The sequence below is a fragment of the Pezoporus flaviventris genome, unplaced genomic scaffold (genome assembly GCF_033815535.1).
Source record: "Pezoporus flaviventris isolate CSIRO_AGI_PZ_B2104156 unplaced genomic scaffold, CSIRO_AGI_Pfla_v1 ptg000001l, whole genome shotgun sequence".
NCBI lineage: Eukaryota > Metazoa > Chordata > Aves > Psittaciformes > Psittacidae > Pezoporus > Pezoporus flaviventris.
Genome location: NW_026892549.1, coordinates 39148719 through 39166092, shown reverse-complemented (window position 1 = coordinate 39166092; position 17374 = coordinate 39148719). Strand labels below are relative to the sequence as shown.

Sequence of the window (17374 nt, the reverse complement as noted above, 5' to 3'; positions counted from 1 at the left end):
ATGATTGTAGTAATGATGTTTCTGGTGCCAGATTTCTTACAGAATAGAAGGTGGTTATTGTCTACACAATTTGTGAAAGAACCCTAAGGACAGGTTCCAAAATAGAGCACTACACATGAAAATTTTATTGTAGAATCTACATTTCTGTAAACTTTATTATTTTGACTCTCAAATTTTTGGAAAAAAAAATTCTAAACAAGAAACTTTGTATAAAACAAGGAATTCCCATACCAGTTATTTGCACTGAATAAAAATCATGTGGCCTTACCTTTCCAGCATAGTGCTGAATACCAAATGACAATTCTACTCCTTTTGGTCTCCAAAAGTATTTGCACCGTAAATTGCCTTCAAATTTATCTAGACATTGGGAAGAGATTGCTATAAGTAACTTAGAGTGACTAAGTAAAATCTTCATGCTAACTAGGGACAATTTGCTGCTCAAGAAGCCAGAACCACTATGAACACATATATTATCAGATTGCTCAGAAATAGCTGTGTGCCAGCTTCTCTGTGCTTTCTTCCAAACTGCCTCTTTTGAATGGAACAACTCATCCTAAACTAGTCCAGTAAGACCATCTTTCAAATCCCACTGCTTGTGGATAGTTTCATGCATGCAAATCTATCAAATAGAGGGGCCAATGAGAAAGTGCAACCACTGGTCATATTTTGCTATGAATTTGCTTAAATAGGACTTGGGGTAGGTTTATTTCAACTATATTAATTCAAAATCGTGCATACATCTTGCTTGCTTAAATGCCCATTATTTGTATTTTCCCTGTCTTCCTTCCCCCATTCATTTGACTTTGAGCATCATGTTTTAAGTATATGTTAATGTCTTCCTGCTGGGACCATCTCTCATTTACCTTTGGACTTCTACAGAAAAAGAGGTTTTTAACTAAAACCTCTTTTAAAGAGGCCTTCCCTTTCCTATGACTTGGAAACTTCTCTTTCCTATGACTAGGAAACTAGCTCCTATGACTAAAGAGCTGACAGAAAAAAACCCACCACTTTTTAAGAAAAATGTCTTTTATACCCTGTGACATTTTGTATGCTCTTTAATAGTCTGAAATTAAATTAGTGCTGATACAGTAAAACTTGTTGTTATATTTCTTTATCTGAACTAGCAACTAGAGACCTCAGGCCAAAATCAATTGATAAAATTCTGTCTTTTTGTGTAGGTCAGAGAATATTATCAACATGTTTTTTCTAATGTTGGAGTCCATTCATATTTTTTATTAGTTTTTTTCTTTCTATTAACATTTAATCAAGCTTGTACCTAAAGCTAGAAGAACTAACTTTGGAATTTCAGGAGGTGGGAGGAGGGTGGCAGAATTAATTACTGCCTGGCACATCTGGAGAGGGCAGAAATTTCCCACTTTACTGTCTCCTTGAGGGATCCTGCTGGGCTGTGTATAGATCAGCAGTATGACTGATCGGCACTGGACCAAGGCAAGTGCCTCTGTGAAAGTGTAAGTTCAATATTCAGTACTAACTGATTTATAGGACCAACATGGAAGCACACAGCTTTAGTACACAAAAAAAAAAAAGGACTGGAAGGAAACCACAGCATTCATTCTGTGACTTAAATTCAAGTTTCAACTTAGCCTAGCAGAAGTGAAAAATCTTGTACATATATCATGCAGTATAACAGCCAGCTGTTATTTTTCTCTAGCAGTTTGAGTTTCTGCTACACATTCCATTGAAGGAACTGCAACTGTGTTTCAAACAGCAGGGAAAAATGTAGCTTTAGAAAATAAAAAGCAGGGCAACTGTTTTGAACATGGCATGATCTCCATGTTTTAAAGTTTGCACCAAGATTTGTTAAAATACATGTAAAATATGCACGAAGGAAGGGGGATATTCAGCCAGATGACACACCAGAAATAACACACACTTTCTATTTATGATGAGATAATCTGGAGCGAAGCAGTATTTTCTAATTGGATAAACATGGGCCTAGAAGCCTGGAAGATCTAAATTTTACTCTCAACACTAATGCTGCTCACAGGGTGGTCCTAGACACTAGATTCTACAATGTCTCAGCCTTCCCTTCAGTAAATTGAGATAAATGCTGGTTGATGCTGGTCTCATACAGGGACAAGACACAGGTTATTTCTTTATAACAATGGAAAGACAACAAGACCTAGAAACCTGATATATCATAAAACTTTAGCAATATGAAAAGAACAGAAAACACATGAGCAGAGGAAAATAATGAAGCACAACGACAAATATGTACCAAATGAAATGGCATAGCCTTAGAAGGACAACTAAGCTAGTTGTCCATTCTGCCCTATCAAAATACATTTATTATTTCCCATAATTTTTGTTTGCACATACCAACTAAAGTTAGGTCTGTTGCTTGAGGAAATCGACTTTCTTCATCTAGTAGAGACAGGAGACCCATGGGTTTCTGGAGGAACATATCTAGAAGTGGACGGTTGTCCTCATACTCTACTGTAGTAGCATCAATGCCCTCACTCTGATATTCCATCTACAAAGTCACCAGCACAGTTTCAATACTGAACCAGTAAAAGCAACATCATCATTAGATCATTTATGATGCTCAGCAATACTCTATATGCCCCAATAACATTATTTACAGAACTCCAACTGAAAGATGTTGTTATCTGATCTGTGTATAAAATCACATACCCATTTTATAGATTATGATGTATAGATTATGTTCTGTCTTTCAGGATAGCTGATTCAACTAGACTGCATCAGTTGAATTTACCTGCTCAAGTGCAAAGATATGTTGATTGAAATAAAATTGAATCTGTTCATTAGCGATATTTATGCACAGCTGTTCAAAGGAATTTCTTGCGAAGTTCTCAAATCCAAATATGTCTAGTATCCCAATATTCATCCCATTTTCAGTATTGCTGCATGTGAAAATACAAACAAAGTTCATCATGGGCAGCACCAAGTTACAATAAATATGGCAACCAAGACTGCATAATTGATTCAATCTGTCTGATGCAAAAAGAGAGAAGAAAAAGTGTTTGAGCTTAAGACAACTTGTGCAATTTTTCAGCATTGTTAACAGTTTTGTTTTTCACTTGCTTCTTTCAAATTTCCACGAATAAGGCAGGTGAATCATAGGTACGTACTAAGAGACAGCAGCTATATTAAAACAAGTGGTTTCAACAGGCAGATCCCAAATAAAGATATTGTCTGCTCCTACAGGTGTACAAAAGGCGTCAAGCTTCAATAGCATGTTTTTTCTATACTCAGCCAGTAGGGTAATTACTGAGTCTGCTGCCACTAGAAGGTGAACTGTTGAAAGCCCATACAGTAGCTCAAGCAGACTCGTACCAGTCACCATCAGAACTGCAAGTATGGATGAGAACATGTCTATACAATATAGGGAGTACAGCCAAGTACAGATCTCAGATCAGAGGATTTTCACATCACCTAAGGGGTTCTCTTGTTTCTAAAAATCTCTACAGCTGCCTGAAAAGACCATAGCAGCCAGATCAGTACCTGGCAATGAAATCATAAGGATGCACAAGGTGAATGTTTCTGTAATTATGAAAAATTAAAAAGAAAATCACATCTCAAGTAGCAGCACAATAATAATCTGAGATTTCTATTTATTACCAGCTTACAAAAGCAGAAGGATTGTAAGGACTGTGAATACATACTAAAGTTCTGCAGTATATTCCAGATATTTACCAGCCTTTGGTATGATTTTAATGTTCACTACATCAGAAACATGTCTCTAAAGAATTGTACAGCACTCAACCACCCAATTTCTACCGACGTCAGTGCATAATTCCCCTCAGCTCTTTGAATCTGTTGGGGTTAATGTCCTGGTAACAGAATTCAGTATCACAGCATAAAAGCCATTTTGAAGCCTCAGCCAAAATAAACACAGCACACTTTCTGCAAAATCAAAAATATACAAAAGGAGGAACACATATGCACACTAAATACACAATTCAGTGATGTGTAACTTGCCATATATTTTTATCTGGCTGAAGCAGCGTATTAATACGATTTACGATCCAGCTGAAGAGGCGGCCATAAAGTGCTTTAGACATGGCATCTCGCACATCAGCTGCTTTGTCCACAGTGTTTGTTCGGATAATAGTCTCCCCTCGTGTTACAACACAGTGGGAGGTTAGGGCCTCTTGAAGTTCTTCTGACCCAATACTTAGCAGTGCAGCAGCTAAAAGACAGTGGGGAAAAAGATACAGGACTGTGATTATGCAATGGAAATCACTAGCATTGTCCAACTATTACCATGAGTTAGACATTCTCACAAATACAATCATATTGCATTTACAGAACTGACAATGTTAAAATGCATTTACCATTATCTAAGGCTTCTGGGTTGGGAACTTCACTTTTATCTGTTTGGTGTTGTGAAGAAATGGCAGCAAACTCAATATTTCCAGTATTTAGGATTCCAGTCAGAATTCTGTACACTGAGTACACTTCCTGCAAAGGATGACAAGAAGCACTTTTAAGGAATCCAATTAGATATACAGAACATATTTAGGCTGTTAAAGAAAAACATGGGCACTGGAATGGCTATTAAAGCGTGTATCTTGCTCTGAGACCAAGTTCTATAAGCTCCTATTGACAGAGAAAACCATGTGACAGAGGATTGTGGATAGACGCGCCTGAGTACCAAGACCTCAGACTGGTCTTGGCTTCCAAGTGTGTGGTTATGCTTCCACAGTTTACTTCTGTCACAAGAGATCCTGTGGCACAGACGCATACCCACAAAACCAACCAGCACTCTGTGCACAGGCAGCACTGGGGATGATTTTCATAAAGAAGGTCAATAATAGTTTAGCAACTGGATCTCTTACCTCATCAGTGAATCCTATAATCCTAAAGCAATGCTGAATTGCTTCAAATTGTCTTCCATAGGAATCTTTAGTAACTATATCATGCATTACTTTTCCAGTTTCATTATCGATATATCTAAATAGAGAGGGAGAAAGAAAGCACCATACTAGCACATACACCGGTACAATCTCCAGTGACTTCAAAGCAAGTCCCTCAGTAACTGGAAAGAGCATATATTTCAGTATCTTCCAATTATTTACTTTAGTACTAATTTAAAAGAAGTTTTTGTTTCTGTTGCACTAACTTTTGCTTATTCTTAGTATCTATTATAGTGTTACCAAAATTTCACACACATCCCCTCACTCATACAGATCAGATGAACCCCAAGTACAAATACCAATTAAAAAACAGATCTCCAAAGCATATTCTGGGTTCTTAGTGAAGCATTAACGTAAGAAATCATAAGGCAATTTTCCTGACATGAAAGTATAACAGAACATCCACATGATAATAAGCTTGATTCTTTCTCCTCCTCTTTAAATAGTTCAAGTTCTCAAACACATACAAATAATGCAATGCCTTATTGTCCATCCTCTTCACTTGGGAGGATTAAAAAAATCCTTAAGGGATTAAGAGAGATTTTAAGGCATCATACTGAAAACAAGAGCTGATCAATAGCTAATTACAACAAGCAGTTAAAACAAGTGAGTGATAGTTACCTAGGAGGCTTTTTATCAGGAAGTCTATATTCAGAAAGCTTCTTCTGATGATAAAGGCCAGCATAAATATAATAAAAGATATGGAAGTTTTTCTCTCCCCTATATAAAAAAAATCATCCATTTAAAGCACATGCGTTTATTCTTGTGGCATCTTGTACAAGGTAAAAGTAGATGTTCTCATCATGAGCTCACTGAAATACGTAGCAAATCTCCCACTTGCTTTAATGTTGTAGGATGAGCAGCTGTGAAACACAGACAACCCAACCAACTACAAAATTTCTCCAAAGAATGGAGCCACTCTAGCTTCCACTCCAAAAGAAACTGATAATTCTTGTCATCATAGCACTGTACAAAGGCTCACTACTTTAGCAGAAGACACAGTAGTATTTAAAAGAAAGATTTTTGACAATTAAAAAGAATAAAAACATTACATAAATGTGAAAGGACAGACAATTAATATACCTACACAGCCTGTTTTATGACCCTTGATTTTTCAAGTAGATACTCAGAAATCTTTGCCCCCATTAGAGCTCCTGTGGGTGTAAACATCATTTCCAGATATTTTCCAAAGCGACTTGAGTTGTCATTGATGGCAGTGCAGGCATTTCCAAATGCTTCAACCAGAGGATTTACCTGAAGAATTTTCTCACGCAAAGCACGGTTATTGGCCTTGACAGAATAGATACAGATCAGAAGGATCATGAAAAGAATATACTGTTTAACCATAAACCAATTCCTGCTTCAGAAGCATAGCATCCCTTTCTCATGCTTGTATGGACTTAGATACTGCATTAACCTTTGTACTTACAAAACAACAAGACCAACAAATTGATGACAAAGTCTCACACAGGTAGGAAACCCCAGATTTTTCTTTCTCTGCAATTGTTCTGCTTCTGAGGTATCACACAATTAGTCAGAGCACTGAAACCATTAAAACTAAACACACCTACTTAAAGTTAACTTTACACATTTGATTTTCCGGTCATTTTGCAAAAACAGCATTACTCATAACATTTAAATGTTATGCCATAGCAAGATCTGTCATTTTTTACTGTATAAATGAACATGGTATATTTGATAAATATTGTAAGTAACTACAGGCACTGAACACTCAGGATCAGGCACCTTCTCTTTAAAAAAATACTGAATGGTTTGGTGTGGGTCATTCTCTAGTATCTTAATTCAATACTCTCACATGCATGATCACTGTGTCCCTAATTCAAGTGGGACAACTCACACGAACATCTTTAAGTATTAAAGAATAAATAAAGTGGAAACTGGAGGTAGTGTTGGAAGGATTTGTTCATAGTTTTATATGATTGGCAAAGAAATACCTTTCCCAAGAAGGTCAAATGTTGGACGATCAGATGGGCACTTTCTGTCTTTCCAGCACCACTTTCCCCACTGATGACAATGCACTGAACACACAAAACCAAAGTTAAGTGCACAGCTCACCACATGATCAATTTCAGCTATTATGGCTTCTAACTGTTATTTAATGCTTAGCACCAAGACCACAAAATACTTTAAGGGTCAACTCCCTCAATTTCCTTCTGAAAGGAAAGATCAGCAAAGGCTCAGTGTAATAATTTATTCCCTAGATTACTAAAATGCATCTCACAATGCCTGACAGCAATGTGCACCTGTGTGAAGCAGTGACTGAATTTCTAAGAGCTAAGACATATAAATGAGTGACCACATCTAAAGACTAACAGACACTATGAGCATACGTGGCTTGTTTCAAATGCATAAAACTCAGCAAATTGCCCAAGCTCAGTTGATGTGGCATAATTCAACAGTGCATCTGAGCTCACTGTATTGATTTCATATGAATTATCATGAAACACAGGGTACAGCTCTATGTAATACACTGACCAAAAGTCTCCTCCTGGCTTTAGAAATAACCTTAAATAATTGCTGCTGTGTAGAGAGATTTTCTGTAGGTGACACTGATATTCAAGCTAGAACAGCAAACTAGCATCTAAACATTCCAGAAGAATATGCATCTGCTCATTGGATGATTTGGGGAGAATATATCCATCCATCTTCTTCCTGAGTCAGCAGTCTTAACACATGGTATTTTATAGGCTCAGAAAATGGCTTCCAGACTCAGGGATTAGCTAAAATGGCCTAAACCACTTGGTATCCTCCTCTCTGCTGTTACACATCATGGACGAGACGGAAAGAGAAGACCAGTACACCCTGAAGGCCAGCACACCCTGAAGGCCACCTGACAGCTGAACACCAAAGTGTGAACACTTCAGATCATAGGAAGTAAGAAATTCTAACAGCATTTATTATTTTCACAGTTTTTCATGTGTTCTACAGGTCACCAGTACATTAGCCTACTTAGGGTACAGTATCAACTAACATATAATTAAAATGTTAACACTGAGCGGTTGCATATATTTGTGTGTTTTTATGCAAACACCTGAAAATTATTTGAACCACACTATGAACATACAAGATTCTAGGCTGGGAGAAGATACAAGGTCCTTGATGCAATGACACTTCATATAGAACTACGCTTCGTGAAAGGGTTTGAAAGATGCAGCAGTTCTCTGGTGGTGTCTTGTGGTGTCTGACAGTAGGTGCAGGAATTGACTCTAAACAATGTGCACAATATGACATTTGCAACTCATATATTTCCTTCTTGACAGGTATTTTTATTGTTCTCAGAAACAGATAACCCAATGATGGATTTACAGGGTTACGATGCCTAAATTAATTGTCTTTGTGTGACTAGAGAAGTCACATACAACAGTTTATACAGTTAATGCCTATGACTTCTTAAGTTGTGAAACTTGTAAAATTGGCCAGAACTTGCTTTTAGCTTCAGGAGAAATGTTAGACCTGGAGTCAATTTTCAGGCTTCACAGGAAAATACAAGGGAAAGCTCAATGGATAAAACAAACAATCTATTTTTGATCTAGCTACAGTGTTTATATAATGCACCTTTACTTGAAGAACCATAACATTTGCCATGCAATGTAGATGAACATGTTCCTGTTACCCTTTGCAAACAGAAAACAGGAAACTGACTTAGATCTAAATGGAATTTACTCCTTAAACAGGTATGAAACATAACAAAGATGTAACAAAGTCAGCCTGACAGGCTGATGTCATAACTATTATTTTTCTTGGATAACAAGTTCTCACATAAGTTACTATACAAGAGTACCTGTTTTCTCTAATGTCTCCATCAAAGAGCATATAAGTCATTAAAGAACTACTAGACACCTCTCAGGCCAGTCTACTTGTTCATGCTCCGCAGACCTCCTCTTTTCTTCATCTTCAATGTCCCTTTTATTTATCTTCTTTGCTTGGTATTTTCTGACTGCAGGGGTTTTACTATTTTATTCTGCTTTTGTGATTTTAAAAGAGCATTTTCTATGAATTATTATGTGATAAGCAAGGTAAAATCAGAAGGATTTTATAAATAAAAATAATTATTAGGTCTTAACATTCATGTACGTACAGTGCATCAAAATAGAGCATAAATTTACAAAATAATGTAATAAAAAGAAATCTAGCTTCTATAGCATGGTATTTCTTTCTCATTAAAATCATTGCTATGTGATTTGATTTGTGTCCTTATTACATTTATATTAGACCTATCCTTATTATACTTTACTAAAAAAATTAGTTCATAGTTCCTATTTTTGTGACTTGTACTTAAAGGAATTGATTATCCATTGCTTGATAGTGTCTTTACGCAACGGAAAAGTGGTTCTAACTCAATCTGCTATTGCATTGAGACCCTCCTCTTTTACATAGGTGCGAATTATTTCAATACCTAGTGCAAGTCAGGCTATAATTAGAGTGTGCAGCAACACTTGCAGATGGTATCAACTGCCAGGATTTCATGGGTATCAGGAAACTATACTGGGCAGGCAATCCTATCATCTTATTTTACAGTCTTTTAGTCTCTTTTATGGCATTGTGTCCTGTTCAGAATTCCCAAACCTGTCTATATTTCTGTTCTGATCTTCCTGATGTAGGAATAAAAGGCTTAAAGAAAAAAAATTTCCAAAGTACAAAATAACAGAAAATTAGTCACAGCCATGTAGCATACTGGCAGTATGATTAACATGAAGTTTAAACCCAAATGAACAGATTCTTACCTGATCTTTGCTGAATGTAACCATACTTTGGTAGGCAGCATCCGCAGAGGCAAATATGTGGGGGGGATTCGATGAACGCTTCACACCATGGTAAAGCTTAGAGAACTAAATTTAAAAACAAGATACAATCATCAAAATATGTAACTAACTTAGCTATGTAATAAAGAACTGAAAAGAGGCGAGTTCAACAGAAGGTAGTTGCCTGTTTTTTACCACAGAATTTCCACTGAATCACCTGGAAGAATAGTGGTAATTCTTGGCACTGCCTAGCTTCCAGAATGCAAATTACAACTCCTAAAATGCACTCCATTTCCCCCATTACACAGCAAAGAGCACTGTATCACAAGGAACAGAATTTCAAACACAAGCATTCAACCAAGGAAATACCCAACTTGTACAAAAGAAACTTCAAAGACAACTGAATTTGAAACCCACCCCTTCTACCTGCAACCCTGATATAGGCATCCATGGAGACTAAGATTTATGACTTCACCTCTTTTCATATTTGTAGGGAATTAAGCTGCCTCTCTTTACAGCATTCCATTCACTTATTTTAAGAAGCGGTTGATGGCACAGGAGATGTAATAAACCAATAGTCAGAGCAATTCTTGAGGAAGCAACAGCCTCAGCATGAGGAGGTTCATATAGCCTTCTTCTGCTTTCCAGAAGAAAGCCCAGATGAGAGACAGAGAGGAGGCTGGGGTAATCTTCACCCCTCCTGTGGAATATGTGCCATCGAGCAGAAAGGAATGGAATCAAATGAGGCCGAATCAGGGCTGAGGGGTGGAGGGAGTGGGAGAGGGAGGGGATAAAAAACATTGTACCTACACTTTTCTGAAAGAAGAAGAAAAGGCTGGCTTTTCATCTGTGCTCCTACCTTTCAACATCACTTAAGCATTTTAAGTATTTTAGCCGGTGTTAATACAAAATGTAAAGTGAACAGTGTCCACAGCTTGGATTCTCTCTTACCTGGGGAGAATAAATGCTGAGATTCTGGAAGGGGTTTAAGGCTATTAAAATGTCTCCAACATAAGTATAAATTTGTAAGTCAGCATAGCGTTTCTGCAGCTGATGGATAATTGTATCCTGAGAAGATTACAAAAAGTTTGATAGTTAAACAGTATTTTCCCAGTTAGGAAGATTTTTGTAAATATGCTGAGAACACTAATTACGAAATACTTATTATAAGTGTTACTAATTATTTTTCAAATGCCAACACCACAAAAACAGACAAATATTTTCAAAATTCTTCCTAATGCCATAAACCTAAGTTAAATGGCAACTCCTATTTCCAGAATAGTACGTATTTTGTTATACCAGCCTGAGAAGAAAACCTCCTGAAGAGAAAATGGCCATGCACATTACTGCTGCACAGTATATTTCCATTAAATTTTTTATTTGGCCATGAAAAAAGGATAATAATTTTTCAAGGATTAAATTTTAAGTGGTAATAAGAGACTGTTTTAAAGAGGACACTAGCACAATTTAGTACCATGTCTTTTTCTTGCTGGCATGGAATTTAAGGCTCATCAAAACAAAAATTTACAGATACTCTGCATGTAGGTGATACAGTGAAATATGCAACTGATATTGTTTTATGACTTTTTATCCAGAAGCTGTAGATACCATATTACTCTATAATTTCCCATAAATATAATAACCCATAAATTCGCCAATTTTAGGAAAAATCTCTTAAATCTACATCTTCAGAACTAACCTTCACATTTTAGGAAACTTACTTACAAAATAATTTAAACTAGCATCACTCATAGTTAAGGTCTTCCACATAACACATTTCACTGCTATTGCTTTTATGTCACTATATAGAATACTAATGAAGTGATGATAGCAGAGCAGTCACATGACAATGCCATGGTGAGACAAGAAGGAATTCTTTTCATTCTGTTAAAAGAAGCCTAAGAAACAGGCAAATCGTGAGACACAATTGTCAGAAACTGCTACTCAGCCAGTACAGTACCTCGTCTAGAACTTCTAGATTTACCAGATCATCATCTAGAGAGTACTTGTCCGCTCCATCCACACGGTAAGGTCTTCTAGTGTGTATTCGTTCATGCCTGCAAGTGTGTTAGTAGAGCACCTGTGTTATAATACTGTATCAAAGACAGCAAACATTAAGAGGCAGTGGAAAGTCATGGGTGGGTGGTTTTGTCATGCAGAAAACAGAGACATGCTCTCTGAAATACATATTTTTGCCTGCAATATCCTTTTATAAAAGCAATAGGTCAGCCTGCTGTCCACTGTAATACGTTTTCTCTTTCACAATATATAACCCTATTTATTGGTGCTCAGAGATGAAGATTTACCTGTAGACTTACTACTCCCCACTAACACAGTAAAGTATCAAACATTTCTTTTCCCTTCCCTTCTCACTCTAAGTTAATAAACTACCACTCTGTTTAATTAAATCTTCCACCCATGTACCTAGCCTATAGTATTGTCATCTAATGGTTATAAGAATCAATAAGTAGTATAAAATCCTTCTGTTACCTTGGTGTATGACAAAGTGCCTCCTCAGATGACCCTAGATCTGAGCCAAAACATTTTTGAGCCACAGCTTCCATCAGACTCTAAATTGTATGGATGTTCAGTCAGCTTGTCCTCAGAGATTTAAGTCACACAATAAGCAGCAGAGACAAACTGTCACATAACCCCTTCATAATCAGATTATGCTGAAGGAATCTTTGAAAATGCTGTGTATATGTTTTTAAACAACACATCTTGTTGAAACAGGGACAAATCAAGAGGCTGTAAATATGTCTTCCGCAGAGGGGGTGAAATATGAATGCTGTAAGCACAACTAGGCTTTTCTTTACAACAAACATAATCAAAGCATAGTAGGAGGACACCCACTGAGATACAGTCTGCATCCTGCTGAGTAACATTTAGCATTGATCCTCAATGACAGTCCTTGACAGATTGTTTCTGCATTGGTTGCCATGTAGAATGTAGGAATCACATGATCACACATCCCAAACCAACGCTAAATATTACATCAAGCACTAACAGAATGGTACTCTGACTTGGCAGAAAACACTTTTTATCTACAATGCTGAAGATATAGCAGGTCTTCTTTTCTTTAATTGTATCTTCATATACTCATGGAATCCTGTCTCAAAAATGAGTGTAGAGGCTTTTGCTTTTTCCCCTTTATGAACGCTTCTACATTAGAAGCTAGTGAGCTTTCATTTAATATGGAGAACATTTTCATATCCAAGATCTATTATATCATCATCAGAAGTATTGCATGAAAAGTGTCTAACACAGAGGAAGAAGACTGTTAGCTATGAGTACAGCTACACTAATAATTGTGAATCATATTTAAAGATCCTAAATATTTTTATGTCGATTTTTATTCTTTTTCCTTATTTACTTTTGGCTACTCAGTGAGTTCTGGAAAAGTATTCTGCAATGGTTTATCTAACCTGTAACTAAATGAAAATATGAAAACTGTTTTGTCAGCTAGGAAATAAAATAGCAGGAACATAGCAGGCTTTGCTGACAGTCCCACTTACACTTTACATCCTGTACGTCCAAAGATGGTAGTTTGCTTGATCTTGTACGTAAGAAGAAGTGAAAGAAGGAGAACACAAATAAGAAGCTACGAAAGAAAAACTGTTAAAGTGGATATTATTTCCAGTGGGCAGCATGATGATCAAGCAAATTTGTTCAAAATTCCATTCAATTCATTTTTTTATTAAGTGGTGGGTTGTAGGAGGGTGCTGCCTTTTTTTTTTAAAAGCAGCCACTATATTCAAGAACACTACACTTTGCTGACAAGCCAGATCCTCAAAGGAATAGGAATGCATGTAAGTGGCCTAAGATACTGTTTGGGTTTTGGTTGGTTTTTTTGTTTTTTAATTGTTTTATGTTTCAAACCAGAATTCAACCTCTTACTTCACTGCAGAGAAAAACGCTGTTGTAAATAAAGTAAATCATTTAGAGATAGGAGCACCCCTCAACATATATTTTAACAGCTGCTTTACTTCATGGAGATGCGACTAACAAAGTGATGGCCAGACATCATAACTAACATAACTCATCTGTGAAGCTTTTGCTTCCTGAAACAAACCATCACAGCCACAATATCAAATTGCAACAAGTTACAAGTATGGATGTATCTACCAGAGGTGAAGGGAGGAGGGGGAAAAGGGCACATTCAAACCTAAGCATCTCTAATTGCAGAATGGCTTTGTAAACTAATCTGTTATCTGATTGTGTATTAAACTCCCACTGTTTGTTCTCCTTAAGTAATAAACAAACTTTTTTTTATTAGTATTGGAAAAGGGTGGGGTTTTTAACACTTTGTAAATAACTAAGGAAACTGGTACTACTCAAATACAAGTAAAACACATATACCTTTGTGCATACAATTTCTTGTGCTTAACTCATTTTCCTAAGTACATGATTAGGAAGAGGATATTAGGAGCATAACATCACATTAGCTTCAAATCTCCTGCTGGCCTCATCAGTTTTCTACTGACCCTATGTCCTGCAGATACATTGACACAGGGGGAAGGAAGAATACAGAGAGTAACCTTTAATTATTTCCAGAATTTTACATAAGAAATACAATCTGTTTTTAAAATATTAAAAATAAAAATCTTAAAAAGCCTAAGGAAGGAAACACTTTCAATTGGGGAAATAATCGTTAGTATATGCTTTGCATAAAAAGTACAATTATCAGCCATTTTTTCAATTAACTTTCCTTTCTGATGACATACAAGGTGCACAAGAAACAAAAATCAAAGCTGTTAATTTGCCTTAAGGTTCCAGCAACGTTCTGAATCATTCCCTGGAGGATGTAATCTTTTCACTGCCAAAAGAAGTGACAGAAAGGGCCATTCAAAGTACCTAACCTTATTAAATCTGAGGAGCAACATTAGGTTTATTCCAGAATTCCAGTGAGGAACACTGTCTATTAAATAAGGTTCTATCCTCTCAAGCACCTTCCCTTTGCCTTTTTATCAGGTAGACAGGAATAGCTGGAAGCGACAGATTTTGCTTGGATTTTGGAGGAAGAGCAAAAGGCAAGAAGCTTTTCTCTCTCAGATGAACAACTTCATTAAAAGGGTGGGAAGCATTTGCTTGTTCTACTTGGGGAAGAGGTAAGTTGGAAAGAAAATCTCTTTTTGTACTATGTAACAGCCATAGTCATAGAAGTGCATTGTAAGTGCGCTCATAAGATACTGCTACCCAGCTGATGATGGGGAAGAAAAAGCTAGATTGACCACATAGACTTCTAGATCAAAAAGTCATCTTGTGGGCAGGTCCACCCTAAGACAGGAAGCAGCATACACCAAGAATGCTTATGTTCATTGGGAAGCTTCCTCTCTGATCTCTCTCCTCTCCACTCATAACATTCTTTAATGAATGCCATTACTTTGGCCTCTTGCTGCAGTTAAGCATTTACGTTTACTGGTTTATTTTTCCCCAGGATTCACATAGGAAAAACTGTTTCTGTAGTTGTTCTCCATTACATTACTGACAATTTTTAAATGAATTGCACACAAACTGAGATTTACAAGAAAATACTCAACACAATGAGAAAGAAAAGAAGAAAAGTAAAGAGTCTGCTACTGCTGCACCGAAAAACACAGCCTATTTCCCACACATTGCAAAGACTGAATTTTGCCCCCGCGCTTCAAGTTTCAGCCTGGTAATTTGCTGAAGCAAGGTCATAATAGAAATACTGACACAGCCTAATTACAATATAAATGCTGCAGCTATAGCAAAAATCTGTGCAACCCCCTGTAAAAACACATACACTACAATTAGAGCAAGGATCACCTTGGGGGGCCACAGTAGCTTTGAAATTAAAAAAAAAAAAAAAGGAAAAAAAAAATTAACTCATTTGCCTAATATTCACATAGAAGAAGGCTAGAAGAATTGCATTGAATTATATTGTGTATAGCATCAGAGAACTATTTCTGGATCTGTTTTGGTTATTATCTCTGAGTCCAAAGGAAATTACTGGCTGGATGCAATCAAGTTCCTTGCAGTTAATTGCTTTCAAAACTTAATGTGAGCTGGCAGAGAAGCTAGATATCTGGTTGTAAGAATTACTTCCTTGGATGGACTGCTGCTGTAATCCAGCTGGCTAATAAGGGGAAAGCTGCCAAGCCACCACAGTCTCATCCTAATACCTGAAAGGTAGCCTAACATACCTGTCCTTATCAAATGATTACAAGCTTATATTTCCTTTCTCTGCTTGCTCCCCCCCACCTTCTTCAAGTTTGATTCTTCATGATGCTCAGATTTGTGTTTTATCCTTCAAAATGCAAGGTTTTGTAACTCTGTTCCACACTGCACAAACTTCTAAATGGTGACCAGCAGTAGCACACTGACCCAACATGACCCAAACCAATAAACTCTGAACTCTTTACTGTCTAGAGTCAGCTTGTTTAAAACCTTATCCATGTAAACACACAAGTTTTTTCATTCTTTTAGACACTGAAACTGAAGGTTGGTAGAACACCTTTTCTGGTTGATTGCTATGAAGAAGCCTATATACAGAACATAAGGCTACCTCGTCTGCAGGAAAACATCCAAGAGAAGAATGAGCCACATCTGAAGCTGGCCTCTTCAAAGATATTGATAACTGGGAAACTGTCACTTTGTACAAGGATACTATTTGAATAACCTGAAAGCATTTCACAGCCCTTGTGCAAGCACAGGATTGCTAAAATGAAAAAAAAACAAAACCAACCCAACAAAAACTAACACCCCCCCCCCCCAACAAACAAACAAACAAACAAAACATGGTTGAAAGCGTGTGACAGCATTCCCTCTGATTTTAAGAAATGATTCCTGCCTAGGGACAGCTATATACTGGAGGGAATAAGAGTGCTCTAGTTCCCAAGATGAATTACAAATTAGTATCCATATGTTAAAAAGTAATGATGTATTTGACTTTAGAATAGGTGGAAGAGAACAATTCAGCATTGCTGAAATTAACATACATGAAACAACATTCTGATGTACTAACTTCAGCTTTTTAAGGATTAAAGAACTTTTATAGAAATAGAACTAGTGGACTATTTAACATCAAATATGTTTCTTAAAGTAAAACTTCATATAACTGCTTCTATGTCAAAGCTGTTAAACGTACATTAATATACTGATTTTCATTTATGCCCTGGTATTGTTAGAAACTAGACAAAACATATACGTAGTTACCTGATAGCTTACGAAAGGGATATGGAAAAGAAATACAGAAAATACCCAGAGCTCATCCTTATGTAGCTGTGAAATTGGGCTTTCTCACAAAGCTTTTCCCCAGAAGAATATAAGGAACAGGCAATTCAGGAGTGGGGTGCTTATGCTGAAATTTCAACTTCACTCAAGATCACGGCAAAACTCAGACTTCAGCCTATAAGATGCCAACAGAAGAATACAGGATTTTCTTCCTCATAAGTGTGGAAAGAGGGGTATCCTGGCTGGCTTTTCTGAAATTGAAAAGACCTATTCGCATAAGGATAGGAGATATCTGCATCTCACTGTTGAAAATAATTTAGGGAAAAAACAGAGCTGGTAAAAAGGCTTCAAAGAGCATCTTTTTCAGTAAAAAAAACAGGAGCAACTGTTAATGCCATTTTTTCATTTTAAACTTTTATTAGCATAAACCTTTTCATTATTAATTTCTAACCTAAAAATAGCATATAAAGCTCACTAGTAAGTGAGCAACAATATATTTGTCAGCAACAAACT

General features: G+C 36.7%; 1 protein-coding gene across 6 annotated transcripts in view; it reads right to left on the bottom strand.

The window, feature by feature from the left end:
- Positions 1–17374, bottom strand: part of MYO3B (myosin IIIB) — a 207594-nt gene that overhangs the window by 93390 nt on the left and 96830 nt on the right. For all 6 annotated transcript variants that reach the window (XM_061453077.1, XM_061453075.1, XM_061453076.1 and 3 more), the window contains 12 exons: positions 11625–11721; positions 10616–10732; positions 9647–9751; positions 6857–6940; positions 5989–6191; positions 5523–5621; positions 4824–4938; positions 4320–4446; positions 3964–4174; positions 2738–2885; positions 2341–2494; positions 269–357 (listed from right to left, as the gene is read on the bottom strand). In XM_061453077.1, the coding sequence (XP_061309061.1) occupies positions 269–357; positions 2341–2494; positions 2738–2885; positions 3964–4174; positions 4320–4446; positions 4824–4938; positions 5523–5621; positions 5989–6191; positions 6857–6940; positions 9647–9751; positions 10616–10732; positions 11625–11721 (1549 nt within the window). The remainder of the gene's footprint in view (positions 1–268; positions 358–2340; positions 2495–2737; positions 2886–3963; positions 4175–4319; positions 4447–4823; positions 4939–5522; positions 5622–5988; positions 6192–6856; positions 6941–9646; positions 9752–10615; positions 10733–11624; positions 11722–17374) is intronic.